Source organism: Pagrus pagrus (assembly GCF_965226575.1).
Source record: "Pagrus pagrus genome assembly, chromosome: 21".
Classification (NCBI taxonomy): domain Eukaryota; kingdom Metazoa; phylum Chordata; class Actinopteri; order Spariformes; family Sparidae; genus Pagrus; species Pagrus pagrus.
Window position 1 is genome coordinate 25,791,197 of NC_140208.1, and position 23,985 is coordinate 25,815,181.

The 23,985-nt window shown below is 44.1% G+C and overlaps 1 protein-coding gene across 3 annotated transcripts in view; it reads left to right on the forward strand.

The window, feature by feature from the left end:
- tmem26b (transmembrane protein 26b) overlaps nucleotides 1-23,952 on the forward strand; it is a 40,316-nt gene extending 16,364 nt beyond the window's left edge. For 2 of the 3 annotated variants that reach the window (XM_084341662.1, XM_084341661.1), the window contains exons 2-7: nucleotides 21,158-21,281; nucleotides 21,412-21,508; nucleotides 21,611-21,694; nucleotides 22,883-23,085; nucleotides 23,206-23,285; nucleotides 23,437-23,952. In XM_084341662.1, coding sequence (XP_084197788.1) covers nucleotides 21,238-21,281; nucleotides 21,412-21,508; nucleotides 21,611-21,694; nucleotides 22,883-23,085; nucleotides 23,206-23,285; nucleotides 23,437-23,687 — 759 coding nt within the window. In that variant the 5' untranslated portion in view covers nucleotides 21,158-21,237 and the 3' untranslated portion in view covers nucleotides 23,688-23,952. Of the gene's footprint in view, nucleotides 1-20,823; nucleotides 21,282-21,411; nucleotides 21,509-21,610; nucleotides 21,695-22,882; nucleotides 23,086-23,205; nucleotides 23,286-23,436 lie in introns of those variants that run through there. The other variant, XM_084341660.1, reaches the window with a different exon arrangement.
- Nucleotides 23,953-23,985: the final 33 nt, after the last annotated feature.

Sequence of the window (23,985 nt, forward strand, 5' to 3'; positions counted from 1 at the left end):
TGTTGTGACTGTGGTCAAGAGCTGCTCTGGCGTGGTCGTGAGCTTCCTGTAGGGAGGCCCTGAGTGTCTCTGGGTACGGCACACCAGGATCATCCACGCCGTCACTGGATGGATTTGTTATGAGGTCGAGTGGAGTGTCCAGCTCACGACCATACAGCATCATGGAGGGACTGAGACCTGTGCTCTCATGTGGGGCTGTACGCAGAGCAAAGCAGATTTGTGACAGGTATTTATCCCACGCCGTGTGCTTGTCCCCAACATAGGCACGTATGGCAGTTTTGAGTGTCTGGTTCACACATTCTGTTGCATTCGTTTGAGGGTGGTAGGCAGTGGTGAGCCTGTGCACAGACCCCAGAGTGGAAACAACATGTTCAAACAACTCACTGAAAAAGGGTGAGCCTCTGTCGGAGATCAGGTAGGTTGGGGCACCACACCATGTCTCGCAAACACCTCACTGACAAACTTTCCCGCTGCCACCTGCGCTGTTGCCTCCTTAACTGCACACACCTTGATCCACTTAGAGAAATAGTCAACAAAGAACAGTAAGTGGGCGTTACCGGATGCCGTCCGGGGCAGTGGGCCGACAAAATCCACTCCTGCGTACTCCCAGGGCTTTTGGGGAGAGATGGGAACCATGAGACCAGCCGGTCTCCTCTGGCTTGGTTTAGTGAGCTGACAGACTGAGCAGGACATGACATACCGCTTGACATCTGCTGCCATCTTGGGCCAAAAAAATCTGAACCGCAACCTTGCTAATGTCTTTGAAAAACCGAGATGATCTGCAGTGGGGTGGTCATGATAATAGGAGAGCAAGGTGCCACGGATTGATGTGGGAGCGTAAAGCTTCAGTTCTTTCAGAGGATGCAAACCACATCTGGCTTTTGGATCTGAGTAGAAAAGCAGACTGTCATGAACAACAAACTGTGGGGGGCTGCTTATGTCTGAGTCAGTGTGCGGATTCGCCTCTAGATCTCTGAGAAGCTACCCTAAGTCCGGGGTCATCCTTCTGTAGCTGTTTCAAATGCGAGCGATCTGCCAAGAGCACAGGGGGCAAAGCGCGGAGGTCCAAACTGCCGATAACAGCGTACTCGAGCAACAGGTCCATGGGAGCATCGTCACTATTGAGAAGTCAAAGTCCTGGAGTCGCAGTGACCAGCGAGCTAGCCGGCCAGAGGGGTTTGGGCGGGACATGAGCCACCTGAGGCTGTTGTGGTCAGTGAAAATGGTTACATGGAGGCCCTCTACGTAAGGTCTGAAATGCTCTAGAGCCCAAATTACAGCCAAACACTCTTTTTCTGGGGTGGAGTATGGCTTTTCGGCTTTGTGAAGAGAGCGACTTGCATAAGCCACAGCAATCTCTCGCCCGTCTGAGTCTTTCTGCGTCAGTGCAACCCCGAGCCCAAGGTCACAAGCGTCAGTGTGAATGAAAAAAGGTCTTGTGAAGTTGGGAGCAGATGTGACGCACTCTTTCAAAGTTTCCATGGATTCCTGACATTTGTCATCCCAGCGGAAGACAGCATCCTTCCTCGTGAGTGCATGGAGGGGCGTGGCGGGCGTAGTTTGGGACAAACCGCCGGTAGTATCCGGTCAGTCCGAGGAACTGTCTGACATGTTTTACGGTGGATGGGGCCTGGAACTCTGTCACAGCTTTTATCTTGTCCTCATCAGGTTCAACGCCAGAGGATGTGATGCGGTAGCCCAGGAACGTGAGTTCGTTTAGACAGAACTGACATTTTTTTAGCTTCAATGAGAGGCCAGCAGTTTTGAGTCTTTCGAGCACCTCTTCCAGGTCCTTTAGGTGCTGCTCAAAGGTGGGGGAAGCAACGACAATATCATCTAGATACACAGCACACGTTTTGTAGATGAGACCAGCCAGTACAGTGTTCATTAGTCTCTGAAACGTGGCCGGGGCGTTGCAGAGACCAAAGGGGAGAACACGAAACTGAAAGAGACCACAGTGTGAAATAAAGGCTGTCTTTGGTCGTGACTCCTCTGCAACAGCCACCTGCCAGTATCCTTGAGCTAAGTCCAGTGTTGTGATGAACTGCCCCCTCGCCAGAAAGGACAAGGGATGTCATCCATTAAGACTGTTCTGGATGGGACGTGGATAGTCAGGGAGGCTCGAATCATGAAATCCATGCCTAGGATGAAAGGGGATGACAGGTCAGGGATTATGGTAAAACGTTGGTAGAAGCATTTCCCCATGAAGCCAATACAGAGCCAAGTCACACCATCAGGGATACAGGAGGCATTATTAGCGAGGCTCACTGTTGGACCTGTCCACTGACGTGCTTTGCTTGGATAAGAGTCATTAACACAGATGAGATCTGCACGCACCGCAGAGAGTGAAGCGCCTGTGTCTAAGGTTGCTTCCACAGGCACACCATTAAAGCTCACCTTGGTTCTCAGTGGTGTGTTCCAGGGAGCCTGGGAGTCAGTGTCCTCAACGTGACATAGGATGTGTCGTTCTTGTGGGGTTGAGGCAAGTGGGTGAGGCTCAGTCAGTGTCTGGAGGGAGGATTGCCTCGGCGAAATGTCCTCCCTCCTCTGAAGTTTCCCGACTGCCTGGAGTGAGGTGGGGTGTCAAAAGACATGCTGCCTGTCTCGACACGTGGCACACCTACATCTGGAGACACAGTTGCTGGGGATGAGGGAGTTGTTACAGGCTGTAAACTAGGAGGTGGTGGCACCTGAGATGCAGTGTTGCAGGATGGGCAAGTGTGAGAAGTGAAACTAGGGCGAGAGCATTTATAGCAATGGGGCTCACTGTTCTGGTTCCTCCTCACATGTGGGGGGTGAGACTGGTGTCCACTCGGCCCCAGGACCACATGGAGTTCATGTGCACGCAGTAACAAGTCCATCACTGAGGGGATAGGGGCTCCATACAGTGCAACTCTGTATTTTTCCAGAGAATGTTTACATATAAGTTCAATCTGCTCCAGTGCAGGTGGTGGGCTCTTTAATTTATTAAACTCCCCCAGCATGTGAGCTACGAATGTTGGGAGGGGCTCATGTGGTGCTTGGACACGGTCAAGAATGCCTCTCAGGACACGCTCTTGGAGGTCAGATGGCAGAAAAACTGTTTTAAACAGCTGGCAGAATTGGGCCCATGTGATGACATGTGAACTGAGAGCTTTAAACCATTTACCTGGCTCCTTTGCAAGGAAATGTGGCAGCTCGTGTAGTATCTGCATGTCTGTCAGGTTCAGTGAAGATCTGTAGGTGTTGACAGCCTGCAACCAGTCTTCAGGGGGCTCTTTACCATCACCAGCAAACACATGGGGCTCGAGCTTTGCATGATGTAATGCAGCAGCGATCACTCTAGATGTGTTACTCAGCTCGAGTGAAGGGGGCTGCAAAAAAGAGCTTGAGTGATCACCGTGAGCACCAGAATCTGATGTGGGGCCTGATTTGGTTACAGCAGGTGTGAATGGGATTGAAGTGGCCATGGGGGTTGGGTTCGGTTGCTGAGTGCCAGGACTGTCAGAGTGTTTTTCATCCCACCATTTAAGTAAACCGCGCTGCAGTTCCAGGGAGTCGTTCAGACACTCACGTAGTCTTTCAACCTCCGACTGCAGATCCTGAACTTGTTCTTCAAGGCCCGCAGTAGTACGATGGGGGACAGTGTACCCAGTCAAACATGTAAGGTCCATGTCAGACTCAGAGTCAGAGGCGGCTTGAACACGCTTGATCCAAGAGAAGAGTAGGCAGCAGGCAGGGAGGTAACGTAAAGTCCACACACGTCCCACGCCGCGGACACGAGGCGAGATCCAATACTCACGTCTGCAGTCACGATAGCTTTAGCTTTAGCAGAAGTTAGCTTCCAACGGGGCACACTTGCGTCGAAGAGAACGGCGAAACACACACTCATACGGACTCCCACGGTGGAGAAAAGCACAAAGCAGTCCGGTCCGGTCGGTTGTCCTTCTTCGCGTGCCCAGGCGAGGTCCAGAGAATGATGTTCGGGCGCCAGTTGTAACGTGGAGCTGGAGGAAAGCTTAGCCATAGATGCTATTTGCATAGCTCCAGCATGAAATAAAGTTGTGAGGCCGGAGACGAAGTGGATGGATTTCCTCACTGTACATTTATTCACAGATACAGACCATATAAGCCAGCTCTCAAGGCATAAACTATTATCTTCAACAAAAGAATAAACGAAGGACAGATACTTTCGTGGTCTGCAGCCTTAACCAGCGTCCACATTACTGAAGTCAAGGGAGTCGACTCGGGGAGAAGGGTGATACCAAGTCACCAAACAAAAAGGAGGCGCCACCGTGTGGCGTCAACTGGTAGTGCTCTGTTATACTCCGACTGTTACAGTTTTCCTGTCAATTTAAATAGCTTTTGGCTAGTAATGTGCACACTGAGCTGAATATACACTGTAATGTTAAATGAATGTATTTGTATGTATTTTGAGGCTACACAGTGCCGCCTTGAATTAGTGAGGGAACAGAGGTGCAGAAAAAGAACAGAAGGCAATTACTGTGCATTACTGTTTTCTGCAGAGGATAAATGCTGGAAAACAAGTCCTGGGGTCGTCTCCTTTCATGCCCTACCCACATCTGTTACACTGGTGCCGTGACCTTTTGGATCTTCAGATCAGCTTGATGCTTATCGCCGTGGATGCTGTGCTGCCGTCCTGATCTACATTTAAAGATTGTTGTGTGGTCAGGTTTGCAAAAGAGTGTGGATTAGGGCATAGTGCTTTGACCTGTTTTTCCCTAGTGAGTCAACAATTTGTAATTACTGTTGTATATACATTTTTTTTTATCTTTCATGTTACCCTGTTCTACTTCACTTTGATTCTGTATAAATATACACAACGCAAGTACATTTAATAGTTGAAAGCAGATGCTAAAATAATTATGGATGGGTTTGCTAGTCCTAGTTTGCCAAAAGGTAGGGGTGTTTGACTCAGGGAAATTGCTGACAGTAGAGCTGTAGGACACTCAAAGTTCATGTCTGATGATTGTGCAGATACAGGTTTAGGTCAGAGCCCAGGTAGTACTCCTGTTAGTGGGTCCATGAGGGAGGGCCACCACACTTCGACTCCTGGCAGTGATATTGGTGCCATTCACCATTTCACAGATATGGTAGGGCAGTTAGGTGCTCAAATTGGTGAATCTATTGTAGAAAAGTTGATGTCAGCTGGTGTTGTGAACATGAATAGTGATCACCAGACTGCTTCTACCGCCCAGAACACACACTGTGATGTTAACAGACATGACCTCCCACGTGTGACAGTCCATGTTAACTCTGATAAAGGACTACAGACATTCAGAGGTGACAGCACTGACAAATACCCAGTCCAGGACTGGATTGACTTGACTAAGACTCATCAAAAAAAGCAAGAGATTCCTGTGTACGATCAGACAGAAGAAATTATGAGCCACTTAATGGGCAAGGCCAGAGAAGATTGCATGGCGTGTTGATCCTGCACTTGATGTTAAGAAAAAGCCTGAACTGATATACAATGTTCTTCTCCACTATTTCAGTGATGCACCCTCGTGTCTCCCTCTTGCTGACTTCTATGCTACTCTGCCCAAGCACAGGGAAAATCCAGTCGACTACTGGATTAGACTGAACAAAGCAGCAGACTTAGCTCTTGAGGGCCTGCACAGACAAGGGAAGTGGACGGACAACATGAATGATGAAGTGGCTCTCACGTTCGTCAAACACTGCCCTGACCCAGAGCTGTTCTGCACCTTAAAGTATAAGCCACCTCATGAGTGGACCTCACGCGATGTTCAGCTGAGGATTGATGATTATCAGAGAGAGTTGAGGGCTAGTGGCAGAACCACTGGTGCTGCACAGCTAAAGAGTCACATCGCCACCATCACCTCTGAGCAGCCTAGTCCACCATCATCAAGCCTGGCAGCGTCTGAGCAGTGCCACACTCCGAGTCCCCCGCCTTCCTCTCTCCAAGCCCAACATCATGTGTGCCATCCTCCTAGCCATTCTCCAGCATCTGTCACAGTTCAAGGTGAATCTCAACGGGCTCCAAGCCATGCCTCTATACAAGTTGTGGCACAAAATCTCTAGCAGTCAGAGGAGAGACTTCTCACTGGAGAAAATGCAGGAGCGCAATACTTCTCATCCAACTCGAGGTGGGAGGTTCCAGGGTGCCTCACGTGACAGGCGTTCCAGAGAAGCAGTTTGTAAAGTCTGTAATGACTCAAGCCACACCACCATTTCCCACTGCATGTCTGAGAGACTGTGTTTTGCCTGCCTCGCCCCCGGCCACACCAGACTGAATTGCCCTGCTAATAACACCTCCCAATCCCAGTCTGAGGCAAACTAGCTGACCTGTATTCGGAGGGAGGCAGTACAGGTCACACCACAAACTCCCGAACTGATGACATGTCTGATGCTGAGACAATTTGCACATCTGTGAGAGACTCATGTAATGACTCTGAAGTTGTTGTTTATCAGAACATTCACAGAGTTGACAGCAGTGACAGTCTTTTCTACACACCTGTGGTGATGGGTGGAACAGTGAAAATGGGCGGAATGTTGGACAGTGGTTCAATGGCCTGCAGCATCAGTGAGACAGCTGAGATAAAACTGAGAGAGGCTGGGGTGATAACGGACCAAGAAAAGACTGACATTAATGTAGTCCTTGTTGGATGTGGCGGACTTCGTGTTAAGCCAAAGAGTGCTTTTGATGTGGAGATGGAAGTGTATGGCTGTAGGATGTTGGTCCCCACACTTGTTGTTTCAAGACAGCGTGATGAGTTGATACTAGGGACCAATGTTATAAAACACATCCTGCATCGGTCTAAGCTATGTGAGTCCTATTGGGAGACAGTGTCCGGCCCCTGCCCAACCAGAAACCCAGAAACTGTACAGTTCCTGTCTATGCTCTCTGGTCTGAGCCCCTGGAGAGGCGAAGATATTCCTGACAAGGTCGGTACAGTCAGGTGTAACTCAGCCACCTTACTCGAGCCTGGCCGCGAGTATCTCATCTGGGGAAAACGGCCCAAAAACACTGCTGTTTCCCCGGGCAGCGCCGTCATCACAGAGCCCACGTCATCCCGCTAATCTCCCAGAGGTGTTTTGGTTGCAAAGATTGTAACTACACTGTGGGGTGACAGGTGGGTCCCACTGAAGCTAGTCAATACGTCTGACAAGCCTGTACTGGTGAGGAGCAATGCAAAACTGGCTGATGTCCACTCCTGTGTAGCGCTTGAGGACGTGGACGTTGCTGAGAGCTCAGGAGTTCCTCTGGATAGCTGCACCCAATCAGCTGTGCCGCCTTCTGCCGATGCAAATTCTGCCAAAGACAAGCTCAGGTCAGTTGGGCTCAGTACCGTTGACGTTGAGTCATGTGAAGTGTCAGAGGACTGTAAGAAGAGGATGGCTGACCTTGTTTTGCAGTACGAGGACGTCTTTTCACGCCACTATCTTGACTGTGGGGAGGCGAAGGGCTTTGTTCACTGCAGACACCTGTCAGACAGCAGACCATTCAGACTCCAGATACAGAAGAGTGCCCCCTGGCCAGTACCAGGAGCTACTCCAGGTGCTGAGCGAGATGGAGGAAAAGGAAATCATCCGAAAATCGACCAGTGAATACGCATCACCATTGGTGCTTGTGTGGAAAAAAACGGAGATCTGTGCATCTGTACTTTCGCTGGTTGAATAAGAGGACCCTGAAGGACGCTCATCCCCTTCCTCACCAGGCAAATTGTTTGGCAGCGCTGGGAGGCAACTGTCTTTTCAGCACGATGGATTTGACCTCCGGCTTCTACAACATGTCACTCCACGAGGAAGACAGGAAGTACTCAGCCTTTACCACTCCTATGGGCCTGTATGAGTATAACCGTCTGCCGCAGGGTCTTTGCAACAGCCCTGGGAGCTTTATGCGCATGATGACCAGCATTTTCGGGGACCAAAAGTATTTGAGTCTGCTGTGCTACTTGGATGATCTGTTGGTGTTCGCACCTGATGAGGAGACTGCCTTGCTGCACCTGGGGATGGTGTTTGAGAGGCTGCGTGGCCATAACTTAAAGTTGGCCCCCAAAAAGTGCTTCTTCCTCAGGCGGTCTGTAAAGTTTCTAGGCCACGTGATTGATGAGAATGGTGTTTCAACAGACCCCAGTAAGGTTGAGAACATCACAAACATGACAAGCTCTGACCTCATGGAGCCTGATGGCGCAACCCCGTCCCAGAAGCGAATACGATCCTTTTTGGGAATGATAAATTACTATCAACACTTTGTGCCGAGGTACTCTGTGATTGGCAAGCCGCTCTTTAATCTGTCGAAGGGTGAGAAAAGAAAGGGCAAACAACATAAAAATAAACTGTCGTGCAGGAGGTTGTGTGCGTCTGACTGGACACCGGAGCAGGAACAGGCTTTTGAAAACCTGAGGGCTTCACTGGTTCACAGTGTCGTCATGGCTCATCCTGACTTCTCCTGTCCCTTCATGCTGTCGACTGATGCATCCTTGGATGGCATTGGTGCTGTTCTGTCTCAAATTCAGGAGGGTGAATGTTGTAGCTGATGCCCTGAGCCGTGTACCATTTGTCAAGGAGAGTGTTGGCTACAGGCTGCTCGCTATGCAGGTCTTCTTGCTGATGTCAAAGATATGTCGAGTACTTCAGTCCAAAATGCCTTCCGGTCATCCAGTGGTCACAAGAAACTCTCTCCAGTGAGTGACATTGCCCAGTCTCCATGCAGTCCACTTCACATGCACACTCAGTCTGTCGCAATAGAAGATGTGTCTGCTGTGCTGCAGTCGCATGTTGAGTGGGATGCTGGTCCGAGGGCCTGTGCTGTTGAAATGTTGCAGTACCTACCTCACGAAAAGGACCTCAGTGATAAGCAGTTGGAGGATAGGACTCTCTTTCGTGTTCTGTCCTTTGTTGAGAGACGTCGGAGGCCTTCTCAGAGGGAAAGATTTAAAGAGTCTGTCTCTTTCACAAGATATTTGAAGCACTGTGATAGGCTCGCTGTGATAGGCTCGCTGTGAGCAACGGTGTGCTGTACAGGGTTTCAAGGGACCAGAAATCCAAGGCAAAGTGTTTCCAGTATGTTGTTCCTGACTCGCTCAAGGCTGAAGTTCTGCAGGGAGTTCACAACGGAGCTGGACATCAAGTTCAGTACAGGACGAGACAGAGGTTTCTCTGGCCAAACCTCGATAGGGACGTGAGAGACTATGTCCGTCATTGTCAGCGATGCATCATCAGCAAGACAGTTGAGCCTGAACGAAGGGCTCCCCTGGAGAGCATAACATCATCCAGGCCACTGGAGTTGGTCTGTATTGACTTTTGGTCTGCCGAGGACTCCAGAAACAAGTCTGTTGATGTCTTGGTGATAACAGACCATTTCACAAGAATGGCTCAGGCATTTCCATGTAAAGACCAGATGGCTAAGCAGGTGGCAAGGGTTCTCTGGGACCGGTATTTCTGTGTCTTTAGATTCCCAGAGAGGATCCATAGTGACCAAGGAGCTTAAATTTTAGAGTCAGCTGATAAGTGAGCTCCTCAGGGTCTCAGGTGTCAAGAAATCACATACAACCCCATACCACCCAATGGCTCGTACAAACCATGTCCAGGCAGGATGTTGTTCAGGACAGGTTCAGTGTTAATATTATGCTATTATATTATGCTGTTTGCAAATCTATGTTCAGGGCTTTTGCTGATTAAAACCGTACTCAGATGGCCTATGTCTTTATGGCTCTGAATTATTTTTTTTTTTTATTGGTATAGTGTGCCTCAGATCTCATTTTCTTTTCTGTCATGGGCCTACACTGCACTATGTGTTAGGGTCTTGTGTGGTTTACAAGGCACCCTGTTGCCAGTTGCTGGATTGAGGGATAAGCGCTGCTCTCATACCACTTCATCCTTGTGGGATATATTTGGTGTTGGTTTTCTTGATGCTGACCCTTTGTAATATGTCAATTTGTAGTGTTTTCTTTAGTGCATACTGTGTAGCTGGTGCTCATATTCGCTAAAATTCAGTGGGGGTGGATGTAACTCTTATGCAGCTAATTAACAATGAATGTGACTTTTGCTGTTTTGTTCAAACAGAATCGTTAGCCCATCACTGATGTAACAGAGTTAAAAATGCACTCTATCAATTCTTATTTCCAATTTGTTTTCGTCAATTTTATTTATCATTTAATGATTGTTGAGTATGTGTGAATGTATGAGTTATTTTATTTTACCGTTATTTTCATTAATGTTTCCTGCGGAAATTACTTTACCATACGTCACCTTTTCTGTACCTTCTACGCTTCCGTAGTCCCGACTGACCCTCACAGTGCAGCTTTGCATTAGTGAGGGTAAGTTGTGTGGGAAAAAAGGCTGCTGCACTATTCTATTGTTTTCTTTGGTAATTGAAACGTTTATGTTGTAAACTTTAATGCACTATGTTAACCGTTAACACTACTACGTTACCCAGCTGTTTTGTGCTGTTTTGACCGTTAATATAAGTTTTGTAGATGTTTTTATCTAACTTTCTGGGCGCCATTTGTAACGCAGCTCTGTCGTTTTGCCTGTTTAGGAACAGAGCTGCAGAAAAAGAACAGAAGGCAATTACTGTGCATTACTGTTTTCTGCAGGTATGTGCTTTTCTCCATGTATCCCTGACTGCAGGCCCGCAGACCTCAATGTGGGCAGAGTCAAACGTTTGACCGCCCACTACCCAGTTTGACTCCGAAGAGGGACAAGAAACCATAATGAATGTGGCGAAATGCAGGGATTTAAACACAATGAACTTAATCTTTGGTTTCACTAATTATGAAATACAAAATATCCGATTAACTACCTATCAAAACATTAAATTACCTTAATTATTCATTAAATGATGAAAAAAGTAATATATTTTAAAAGTGTATTTATCATAATCAAATGTAACCTGAGATACTTTTTAAATGTTAAAAATTAAAGGGATCACTAGACCTTTTTTTGTTTTTTTATTGAACAACAAATTATTTAACAACAAATAACCAAAAACAAACAAACATTAACATAAAACAAGCAGGCAAACAGTAAAAATGTTAATGTTAAAGCATTACGACAGCATTGTTCAACCTCACACATCAATTTTGGTGTGGGCCCCCAAGTATTTTTGACTACATGTATTAGTGTTGCTGGACCACAAAATTATTTTTCAACAACAAACACCCCATTTTTAGGATCCACACACTCACATGCCAAAAATCTGTCCTTTGAAACAGTTTCATTTTTTTTTTTTTTTTTACATTTTTCCTGTTTAGTTGGAGTTTACAGTGTGGACAAGTTACAGTTCTCCACTTGCCAGTGGAGATTGCTGGTTGCTCTTGGGGGTCTTCAGGGGCCACGGTAGCCTGTCTGACTAGCCTTATTTGCTTCGCAATAGCAGCAATGAAAGTGTGTTATCTTTCGACAACTCAAGCCACATTTGATGATTGTGAACTCTGAAAGAGACATAACAGTAAAGTAACATTATAAAATTAAATGACATACATTGCACTATAAATTAGGGGAAAATGTCAAATCAAAAAATGTGTCTTGTTTTTTTTCAATATCAATTTGGAAAGCTGAGGAGACAAGGAGTTTAGGATAGACAAGGGCAGGAGAGAGTTATATATTACAGTGTAGGGCTGGGCAATTACTCGAACATTAAGAAAAATTAACACAAATGTGAAATTGGTTACTGGTTAGTTACTCATAGTCCAGAGAAATATAGGCTGAATATATGCATAGAGGAACTATAAGTAAAACTGAAAAAAAACCAAACACACATAATGCATTTATTATAATACCATATAATAATATTACATATAGAAAAATAATAAAATATGACCAGAGACTCATAAAGAATCCTATTTCTGAGTTGTATAGTTGTGATTTTAAAATCAAAAAGACAAGATATGCTCTTAATAACAAAAAAATCACTGCATATTTATTGTACATGTAAATATAAAGTATGAACAATGAGGGCAGTGGGGGTCACATCGGGCAGCCCTTAATTACAGTGTATTCAATAACTACATTTCAAAAGCAGTACCTTTGTGCCTCACTGAGGCATGGCCCTCAATGTGGTTGTCCACTTGATAGTTTGCAGCTGCTTTGTACTTGCAAAACGGACATGCATACAGGTCACTGCTGCTTTTTTGATTTGGGGAGGTCATCTCCAAGTATCACTGTAATGTGTCTCTATACATAAAAAAAAAGCATAGCATGATTACAAAGCCACAAAATACTGACTATGCATTCAATTTCATTCTTGTACTCTGATTCGTCTCTTAGAAGACTCAATCACTTAGTTATGTTATATATCATTACAGTGCATACCACCGAATGCACTCTAATATTAGTATAAGACCAGTTCGGTGTTGTGAACAAGCTCGTACACACATGTAATTAAAACGTTAGCATAGCTAAATAGCACCCACTTGCACGTAAGCTAACGTTGTCTGTTTAATTGCACACGCGCATAAACGTTAGTTTAAATATAACATTAGATCATGTGCAGCTAATTCACATAACCTAACGATACACCTAAAATCATATGAACAATATTATAAAAGTCACACTTACTTCCATTATTTATAATACCAAAGCGGGCGTGAGGAAAGAGACAGGAATAAATGGGAAAACCGAGCAGGAAGCATCACCGTGACGGCAGAGTCAAATGTTGGAGGAGGTTAAACGTTTGGCTCCGCCCACATTGAGGTCTGCGGGTCTGCCGTCAGGGGCTTCTCCTTTTCTTTGCTATATGTTATAATTTTCGTTGTCTCTGTTAAAGGATAACTGCCGTTTTTTACAACCTGGACCTTATTTCTAGCAAAATATATGATCATTTACTCACCCAGATAACTTTGGTGTCATTTGAAGTTGTTCGGACGTAATTAGATCCAGTGTAGCGCCGATATATCCATATAATGCGAGTGACGGGGCACCGAAGCGCAGCCTCTATGAGCATTATCTGCCACGAAACTAGTTAATTTCACCAATATTTTGTTATGATACGCTAGTGCTATTCCCCTCTGAGTCCGGGCTCATCTATTGTCAACATCCGGGGTCTGTAGGTTGACCTACTACCTCTGACCTGGAAGATGTCGTCTCTGAGCTGCGCGCGCACCTGCGACAGCCCGGCTTGTTTACCTGTAGCTGCTACTGCTAGTTTGACCCCGGATGTTGATAACGGACGAGCCCGGACTCAGAGGGGAATGGCACTAGCGTATCATGACAAAATATTAGTGAAATCAAATCAAATCAAATCAAATTTTATTTGTATAGCCCAAATTCACAAATCACAGTTTGCCTCAGAGGGCTTTACAATCTGTACAGAGACGACACCCTCTGTCCTTCAACCCTCGATTCGAGTGAGGAAAAACTTGCCCCCCAAAAAAAGCCCTTTTAACAGGGAAAAAAAATGCGGAAGAAACCTCATGAAGAGCCACAGAGGAGGGATCCCTCTCCCAGGACGGACAGACGTGCAATAGATGTTGGATGTACAGAGCAGATCAACGAGATCACAATGTATACAATTATAATGGATGGTTGACAGGAATGAAAGTACATAAAGAGGTATTACAGCAATAATAATGAAATGCACATGGAAATGTGATTACTAGTGATAACAGTAGCAGTGGTTAACAGTAAGGATAGTATGTAGTAATGCATTACAATAATAGTAGTGGAACGTATGTAACAGAGATATTACTAATATTAGCAACAGTAGTGGTGGGTGTCAGGCAGGGCCATGGCAGTAGGCGCATTCATTATCAGGCAGGGCCATGGCAGTAGGCGCATCCACAATCAGGCAGGGCCATAGCAGTAGGCGCATCCACGATCCACGACCCGGGCGCGGCCAGGATCCATGAGAGCCTGTAGGAGAAAGCACAAGGACTCCGGGGAAGAAGTGAAGTCAGTGACATGCAGAGATGGGGCATGTTTACAGGCACAATGTATACAGATGGAGAGGAGAGGAGGAGAGAGAAGCTCAGTGTGTCATTTGTCCCCCAGACTGGACTGGGCCTATAGCAGCATAACTAAGAGCTGGTCCAAGACAGGCCTGGGCCAGCCCTAACTATAAGCTCTATCGAAAAGGAAGGTCTTAAGTCTACTCTTAAAGGTAGAGAGGGTGTCCGCCTCCCAGACCAAAACGGGAAGATGGTTCCACAGAAGAGGAGCTTGATAACTGAAGGCTCTGGCTCCCATTCTGCTTTTGGAGACTTTAGGAACTACAAGTAATCCTGCATTCTGGGAGCGTAATGTTCTAGTTGGGTGATAGGGTAGTAAGAGCTCCTGGAGATATGATGGTGCCTGACCATTAACAGCTTTGTAAGTGAGGAGAAGGATTTTAAACTCTATTCTTGATTTTACAGGGAGCCAGTGCAGAGAGGCCAATACAGGAGTAATATGATCTCTCTTCTTAGTTCCTGTCAGTACACATGCTGCAGCATTCTGGACCAGCTGGAGACTCTTTAGAGACTTGTTAGGGCAGCCTGATAATAGAGAATTACAATAGTCCAGCCTGGAAGTAACAAATGCGTGGACTAGCTTTTCTGCGTCTTTTTGAGACAGGATGGGCCTGATTTTTGCAATGTTACGTAGATGAAAAAATGCAGACCTTGAAATTTGTTTTATGTGGGAGTTGAAGGACATATCTTGATCAAAGATAACTCCCAGATTCCTGACGGTGGTGCTGGAGGCCAAGTTAATGCCATCCAAACTAGCTATATCATTAGATAATGCATCTGGGTGTTTAGGACCAAGTACTATAACTTCGGTTTTATCTGAATTTAACAGCAGAAAATTGCAGGCCATCCAGGTCTTAATGTCCTTGAGACATGCATGGAGTTTAGTAAGCTGATTAGTTTCATCTGGCTTTATTGATAGGTATAACTGGGTATCATCTGCGTAACAATGAAAGTTTATGGAGTGTTTCCGAATTATATTTCCTAGAGGGAGCATATATAAGGTGAATAGTATGGGTCCAAGCACGGAGCCTTGAGGAACACCATGACTAACCTTGGTATACAGGGATGACTCATCATTAACATGTACAAACTGAAATCGATCCGATAAATAGGACTTAAACGAGTGTAATGCGGGTCCTTTAATGCCAATTAAGTGTTCCAGTCTCTGTAGTAGAATGTGATGATCAATGGTATCAAATGCAGCACTAAGATCTAGTAAGACCAGGACAGAGACAAGTCCTTTGTCAGAAGCGATTAGGAGGTCATTTGTAACTTTCACCAGTGCCGTCTCTGTGCTATGATGTGCTCTAAAACCTGATTGAAAATCCTCATATAAACAATTGTTATGAAGAAAGTCACATAGCTGGTTGGCGACTGCTTTCTCAAGGATCTTGGAGAGGAAAGGGAGGTTGGATATAGGTCTATAGTTGGCTAAAGCTTCTGGATCAAAATTAGGCTTTTTAAGGAGCGGTCTAATTACAGCTAGTTTAAAGGACTGTGGTACGTATCCTGTTAATAGAGACAGGTTGATCATTTCTAGTAGAGATGTGCTAATTAAAGGTAAAGTTTTTTTCAGCAACCTAGTTGGGATGGGGTCTAGGAGACAAGTTGTTGGTCTAGATGAAGAAATCATCGAAGTTAGTTGGTGGAGGTCAATGGGAGAGAAGCAGTCTAAATATAAGTCAGAATTTACAACTGTTTCTGAGGTTCCTGTGTTTAAAGATACAATAGTGCCAGTTGAGGGCAAGCGTTGATGGATTTTGTCTCTAATAGTTAAAATTTTATCATTAAAGAAGCTCATGAAGTCATTACTACTGAGCGTTGTAGGAATACATGGTTCAGTAGAGCTGTGACTTTCTGTCAGCCTTGCTACAGTGCTGAAAAGAAACCTGGTGTTGTTTTTATTTTCCTCTATTAATGACGAGAAATAGTTTGCTCTGGCATTGCGGAGAGCCTTCCTATATATTTTAAGGCTATCTTTCCAGGCTAAGCGGGATTCTTCCAAATTGGTGGAACGCCATTTCTTTTCAAATTTCCGTGATGTTTGCTTCAATTTGCGGGTATCCGAGTTATACCAGGGTGCTAACCTCCTGTGCTTTAAAGGTTTCTTTTTCAGAGGGGCAATAGAGTCCAGTGTTGTTCGCAATGAGCCTGCAGTGCTATCAACAAGATGATCAATTTGTGAGGAACTGAGGTTAGCGGAGGTTATATTAAGACATGGCATTGAATTTATAGCCAGCGGTATAATTTCCTTAAATTTAGCTACAGCACTATCAGATAGACATCTAGTGAAGGAGTTTTTGCCTAATGGTGTGTAGTCCAGTAATAGAACTTCAAAAGTTATTAAGTGATGGTCTGATAAAAGAGGATTCTGTGGAGAAACTGTGAGATTTTCAATCTCGATACCATAAGCTAGAACAAGGTCAAGGGTGTGGTCAAAACAGTGAGTTGGTTTATGTACACACTGAGAGAAGCCAATAGAGTCGAATATAGTGATAAATGCAGTACTAAGGCTATCATTAACGACATCCACATGAATATTAAAATTACCTACAATAATTACTTTATCTGATTTGAGGACTAGACTTGGTAAAAACTCAGAGAATTCAGATAAAAATTCTGAGTAAGGACCAGGTGCTCGATACACTACAACAAATAGAACTGGCTGTAAAGTTTTCCACGTTGGATGTGAAAGACTAAGAACAAGGCTTTCAAATGAGTTATAATTTAATTTAGGTTTAGGATTGAGTGACAGACTTAAAGGATAACTACCGTTTTTTACAACCTGGACCTTATTTCTAGCAAAACATATGGTCATTTACTCACCCAGATAACTTTGGAATTAGATCCGGTGTAGCGCCGATATATCCATATAATGCGAGTGACGGGGCACCGAAGCGCAGCCTTTATGAGCATTATCTGCCACGAAACTAGTTCATTTCACCAATATTTTGTTATGATACGCTAGTGCTATTCCCCTCCTAGTCCGGGCTCGTCTATTGTCAACATCCGGGGTCTGTAGGTTGACCTACTACCTCTGACCTGGAGGATGTCGTCTCTGAGCTGCGCGCGCACCCGCGACAGCCCGGCTTGTTTACCTGTGGCTGCTACTGCTAGTTTGACCCCGGATGTTGATAATGGACGAGCCCGGACTCAGAGGGGAATGGCGCTAGCGTATCATGACAAAATATTAGTGAAATGAACTAGTTTCGTGGCAGATAATGCGTTACATAGAGGCTGTGTGTCGCTGCCCCGTCACTCGCATTATATGGATATATCGGCGCTACACCGGATCTAATTTCGTCCGAACGACTTCAAATGACACCAAAGTTATCTGGGTGAGTAAATGACCATATATTTTGCTAGAAATAAGGTCCAGGTTGTAAAAAACGGTAGTTATCCTTTAAGTCATAAATAGCTGCAACACCACCTCCTCAGCCGGAGCCTCGAGGAATGTGAGTATTAATATGACTAGGGGGAGTGGATTCATTCAGGCTGACATATTCTTCAGGATGCTGCCAGGTTTCAGTAAGACAGAATAAATCAATATTACAATCTGAAATTAAGTCATTTACTAATACAGCTTTTCGATGACAGGGATCTGATATTTAGGAGTCCGCATTTAATTCTCTTGTCTTGTTTTGAAATTGCAGAGTTGCTGTTAATTTTTATTAGATTTTCATGCACAACTCCTCTTCTGCTGACTTTTGATTTGATTAATTTAATTAATTTAGGTGGTCGGGGGGCAGACACAGTCTCAATAAAGTTTTGGGTGTGCAACTGATCTAATGGAAGCTCAGAGAAGCGTGTAAGACTGCAGCTCTGCCTCCTGGTCTCAACTCTGGGTTGTCAGGCTGGTTGTTGGCTAATGAAATGGGTTAGATTTCTAGAGATGAGAGCCGCTCCGTCCAAAGTGGGATGGATGCCGTCTCTCCTAATCAGACCAGGTTTTCCCCAGAAAGTCCGCCAATTATCAATAAAGCCCACATCGTTTGCTGGACACCACCTCGACAGCCAGCGGTTGAATGATGACATGCGGCTAAACATGTCATCACTGGTTAGATTTGGCAGGGGCCCAGAGAAAACTACGGAGTCCGACATTGTTTTGGCATAGTTACACACCGACTCAACATTAATCTTAGTGACTTCCGACTGGCGTAGCCGGGAGTCATTACCGCCGACGTGTATTATCAAATCAAATCAAATCAAATCTTATTTGTATAGCCCAAATTCACAAATCACAGTTTGCCTCAGAGGGCTTTACAATCTGTACAGAGACGACACCCTCTGTCCTTCGACCCTCGATTCGAGTGAGGAAAAACTTGCCCCCCAAAAAAAAGCCCTTTTAACAGGGAAAAAAAAAATGCGGAAGAAACCTCAGGAAGAGCCACAGTGGAGGGATCCCTCTCCCAGGACGGACAGACATGCAATAGATCTTATGATCTTACTATATTTACGTTAAGCTTTAGCCAGCAGTTTCAAATTTGATTCGATGTCGCCCGCTCTGGCCCCTGGGATGCATTTCACTATGGTTGCTGGTGCCGCTAACTTCACGTTTCGTATTATGGAGCTGCCAATAACCAGAGTTGGTTTCTCAGCGGGTGTGTCGCTGAGTGGAGAAAATTTGTTAGAAACGTGAAGCGGCAGATGGTGTAACGTGGGTTTTGGCTTGGTACTATGCTTCCTTTGTTCAGTCACCCAGCCGCCCTGCTTTCCCGGCTGCTCGGGAGTTGCCGGGGGACGGCTAGCTGAAGCTACGGTTGCTCGGTCCGCACTAGCTAAGGGGGCCTGGCTAACTGCAGCAGTTACAGTTGGAGTTTCCATGCTGCGGAGCCGAGCCTCCAACTCACTGAGCCTCGCCTCCAACGCTACAAATAAACTACACTTAATACATGTACCAGTATCACTAAGGGAGGCAGAGGTGTAACTAAACATCTGGCACACCGAGCAAGAGAAAAGAGGAGAGCGAGAGGGAGAGAGAGAAGCCATTGCTAGCTGATAGCGGCTAAGCTAGGATACGATAGATTAGCTAGCAGAGCTAGGAGAGCTACAAACAGCAGTAAGTTTAGCGATGAAGCTATAAACACAGAGTACTGTTGAATGCTTTAGTGGACTAGTACGTGCTTAATTGTAAGCGGGAATTCGGCCGCTGCAGTAAGGAATATAACAATAATCTGCTCGGACGAGCCGGAGCAGCACAGTTACGCTATCACTATCAGTAACACAACAACAGGAAATGACGCAATGACGCAACACGCTTACCGTTGTACGTACACCTCTTGGAAGGAAATGAACTAGTTTCGTGGCAGATAATGCGTTATATAGAGGCTGCGCTTCGGTGCCCCGTCACTCGCATTATATGGATATATCGGCGCTACACTGGATCTAACTTCGTCCGAACAACTTCAATTGACACCAAAGTTATCTGGCTGAGTAAATGATCATATATTTTGCTAGAAATAAGGTCCAGGTTGTAAAAAACGGTAGTTGTCCTTTAAGTCGTTCTCATCCACGCACCGTTTAAATTTTCCCACCAGGGGTCACTGTTCTTCCTTGTGTATAGCGTGTCATGGTTTTGAGGAGATTTGTTGTTTAAGGTTAGATGTTTTCCTGTCAATTTAAATAGCTTTTGGCTAGTAATGTGCACACTGAGCTGAATATATACTGTAATGTTAAATTAATATATTTGTATGTATTTTGAGGCTATACAGTGCCGCCTTGAATTAGTGAGGGAACAGAGGTGCAGAAAAAGAACAGAAGGCAATTACTGTGCATTACTGTTTTCTGCAGAGAATAAATGCTGGAAAACAAGTCCTGGGGTCGTCTCCTTTCATGCCCTACCCACATCTGTTACACTGACACGTTTGTATGCTTTTATTTTGAAGGTATTTGCATTCCGGTCAGCTGCTTGATCTTCCTGTCCTAATAGTGACGTAGTTCTGAAGGTACACAAAGTGAACAAACATTATAACTATTGGCACAGAGGATCTATATTCATTTAACATTTACATTTTCAGATACATTTACATACATAACACGTTTTATGATGGAAACGTTGCACTTTTTTGTTTTCTGCTGATCATAATAGGCTTGTTTGCTGTGGTATCAGAAAACACCAATACTTGCTAATGTCTCACGTCATTTCCGGTTTCAAAGATTTGTCAGTGAAGGGCCGTGTAGTAATATCCCTTATGTGGTGAACCTTGCTCCATCCTTACTGAGCCTTTCGAGGATGCCCCTTTCATACCAAATCAAGGTACCATCACCTGTTACCAATGCACCGGTTTACCTGTGGAATGTTCCAAACAGGTGTTTTTGGAGCATTCCACAACTTATCCAGTCATTTGTTGCCCCTGTCCCAAGTTGATGAGGTAAAACATTAAAGGGGAACTATATAGTTTTGGAGAGGAAATTCAAACTCAGAATTTTAATATTTACAATATCAGTGAGGTAACAATATCAATGAGGTAACAATAGAAACATAATAATAAATATGTATTTTTTCCATAAGTGATTAAACATGCTGTTCTCAGAGGAAAGGTCCCCAGAACACTGTTTGAAGTTAGAAAGGTGGCAGTGTCTGCCACATATAAACAAAGTAAAACCGTATAAAATTGTGTAGTCCTTTAAGGTCAGTTTGTTTATTCAATCTATTCAGTCATGAAAACAAAGAGAGTTTGGTTATTTAGTTTGTTTAGGCAGAAAAAAATTCCGCCAATGAAGATCTTTCTCTTCTGATTAAAATATCTTCCACAAAACTACCTAGTGCACCTTTAAATATATTGTCAATATACTTTTTTCAATTGAGTATATGTCAAAAAGTATGAGAAAGTTGTCACATTCTGTGTTATTTATGTTTTCCACAGCGTTCCAACTTTTTTTTGGAATAGTGGGTTCTACAACTGCAAGACTTAAGTTTTGCCACTGAACAGGTTATATTCAGATTCAGTATCAACAACTGCAAGTCTCTGCAAGCAACTGACATATCATCAGGATCGGAGCAACATTGCAGTAAACAGAAAAAAAAGTAATCCAGCAGGTCGCTGGAGGCGTGCCCTGGTTCCTTTTTTCCTCCCTCTGTAACAGTAAACTCCCTCAGACCTTTAACATATAACTCCCCTGTCCCCTGTAGCAGCTGGTACTGCCAGAACTCCTCCAGTGTGCTTCACAAACTCAGAACATGTTCTTCAAGTTCATCTGTGCTGTGGTGACCAGGTCTCTCTTTATCCTAATCTCTCTCATAGGCGTGTGGAGAGTGGTGTTTGTGAAGAACAATGGACTCTACTGGTTTCTCACCATCCTCTACCTGCCTCTGGTGGCTGAGATGATCCTGACGCTGAGAAGAAGGAGGGGAAATGATTACAAATGGTATGCTACTGTACTGCAATTCATTATCACAGGATGCATATGTGTATAATATTAAGCTATAGGATGTAACTGGTTGGTGGAAATTGAGATTATGACAATATTTCTGTAATGACGTTTTCTTTCCCTGCAGGTTTTCTCCTGCTATCTTCCTCTTCCTCATCAGTATCATCCCATCGTTATGGATTTTAGAGCTTCACCACCAGGAAAACAAATCCACTGACTCAACGGTATCATGCATGCATTCTATTCTATCATATTCCCTTGTAGTCTGAGAGTTTCATACCATTATGCTGTGATACTTGATCATTTCTCTCTCTCTCTCATTGTAGTGTGAAAAACTTGACTCGACTGAAAATATTAAAAGTCTTTTCCGACTCTGGAGGAACTCAACCAATGGCAGTGAGCTCCCTGAGGTAGGTAAGGTTAAACTTTACACAACTTTTGTGTTTATTGGTATTATTTAGAATTCTTTCCCTAAATGTAGCATATCTTTAGTTCAAGTCATTTAAAATGCAAGCCATAAACATGCAGTTAAGACGTCCGGTTTGAATTATTTGAACCACTTTTTAAAAAATGTTCACATTACATTATATATATGTTTCAGCACTATCTTATTATTTGGAAGTGTAGGGTTGTGGTCTGCATAGATAAATTCAATTCAACATTTGAGTTTTAGGTGCAAATGTGTTTTCGATTAGATGTGGTTTCCCTCAATGTAAATAATCACTGTGTAATTTAACAGACAACTATTTTCAAGGTTTAGAGCATTTGGAGTGTTTTTAGTTAACATAAGATGATCCAACTGAATAATTCTCTTCAAACTTACTGAATGATAAACATCTTGCTGGGATCCTCCTTTTCCATGTCCTCACACGTCTAGACACTGGGGCTCTTTTCCTTTTCTGTGTGTAATGCTGGTTCACCTCAAAGAGGCTGTTGTGAGGCTGCGGGTGTTTTTTTCCCCTTATAACCCAAGCAAATTCATAGAGCTGGCTGCTTTTAATAAAACGACCCACCCTCAATAAAAGCAATTACAAGCTCAACATGAAAAGTCTAGTGTGCACTATGAAATAAGTTCTATGTTTTGACCTTAGTTTTCTTCACAATTTTCACTAGAGAGGAATATTTTAACCCAGAACTTCTCCTTTCACTTCACCTAAAAATGTTCATTAAAAATGGAAATATATTTTCATAGAAATCACATGCCATTTAGCAATGAATATATATAAAAACTGAGATTGTCCTCTCAAAAACAACTGAATCAGTAAATACAGCAAATTCCTGAAAACAACATTTATTTGCCCTCAAATGACTAAACTTAGCCAAACCTTAAAGGGGAACTATGTCGTTTTGGAGAAGAAAGAACTTAGAATTGTAATATTTACAATATTAAGAAGGTAATAATACAAACTCAGAAATGTTTATTTCTCCATAAGTGAATGAACAATTTGTACCAAAACTAATAGAGCACCTTTAATCATTTGGTTATAGGATCAGAAAACATGTATACTTCTGAGACTGTTGATTGGAGTATAGAAACTTTCTGAGCCTGTAAACATTTGATCCTGTAGTGCCTTTTTCCCATGTCTCCCACTTCACAGGGGGTCTCTTTTTCTTCAGTGTGTGCCAATGACTGGATCCTGGCTTTACACCAAATCCTGCTCATATTGCTGATCCTGGGGAAGTGGCTTCTGCCGGCCGCTGGAGAGCTGACAAGGGACCAGCTCTCCCAGTTATTGCTCATCTTTGTGGGCACGGCTGCTGACATACTGGAGTTCACCTCTGAAACACTGTCTGACATCAAGTGAGTAGAGGGGAACAGGAGGTAGGACACTGTTGCATTTCACTTGTTATAAAACAATGAGAGGGAAAGTAAATTTGTGTGTGTGTGTGTGTGTGTGTGTGTGTGTGTGTGTTTAAACAGTGACAGCAGTCCAGCCATGGTCTACATTATTCTGGCTGTGTGGACTTGGAGCATGCTGCAGTTTCCACTGCATTTCTCAGGTACTGCACAGAAATATTGTTTTACATTCTGGTTCTATCTTTATTTCCCATTTTTCTGCAGCCATTATACTGCATGTACTGTATTGCAGAATGATAAGTTGAAAAGTTGTTCATTGCCATTTTAACGTTATTTCCTTCTTTGTCTCAACAGTAATGGGTGCTACCTCAGAAGACCTCTCAGAACCTGCCCCCTCCCTCCTCTCTCACCTCAGGACTGATATCTGGAGCACTGTGGAAGCTTTGTTTATCCAGGATGGGCCATTCCTGGTGGTCCGCCTCACTGTCATGATCTACTTCAATGTGGTACACCAGATGCTGATCTTCTTCGCCATTAAAAACTTCCTGGTTGTCATTCTTAACGTCTACCGGCTCTCTGTGCTCGTCTGTGACAAGACCTCCTGAGTTTGGATGTAATCCCAGTGCAGAAAGTTACTGTAATGATAATACTGTGTACAAAATTGTGATTGCATGTCATGTTCTTGTGTATCTGAGAATTTTCTGTCTAAACAGAAACTGCAATTTTCTAGTTTCCATAGGTAATGTCAGTGGGTGTAATGTATATCAGAATAACAATCCTATTCATGTTGCCACAATGACTAAAATTATCACTTGTGCAGAGTGAGTGATTAGAGATCCCAACTAGAAAACACTGACCTCATGTGTTAGTCCTGTGTTAGAGATATTTCCTGTTCATTATCAG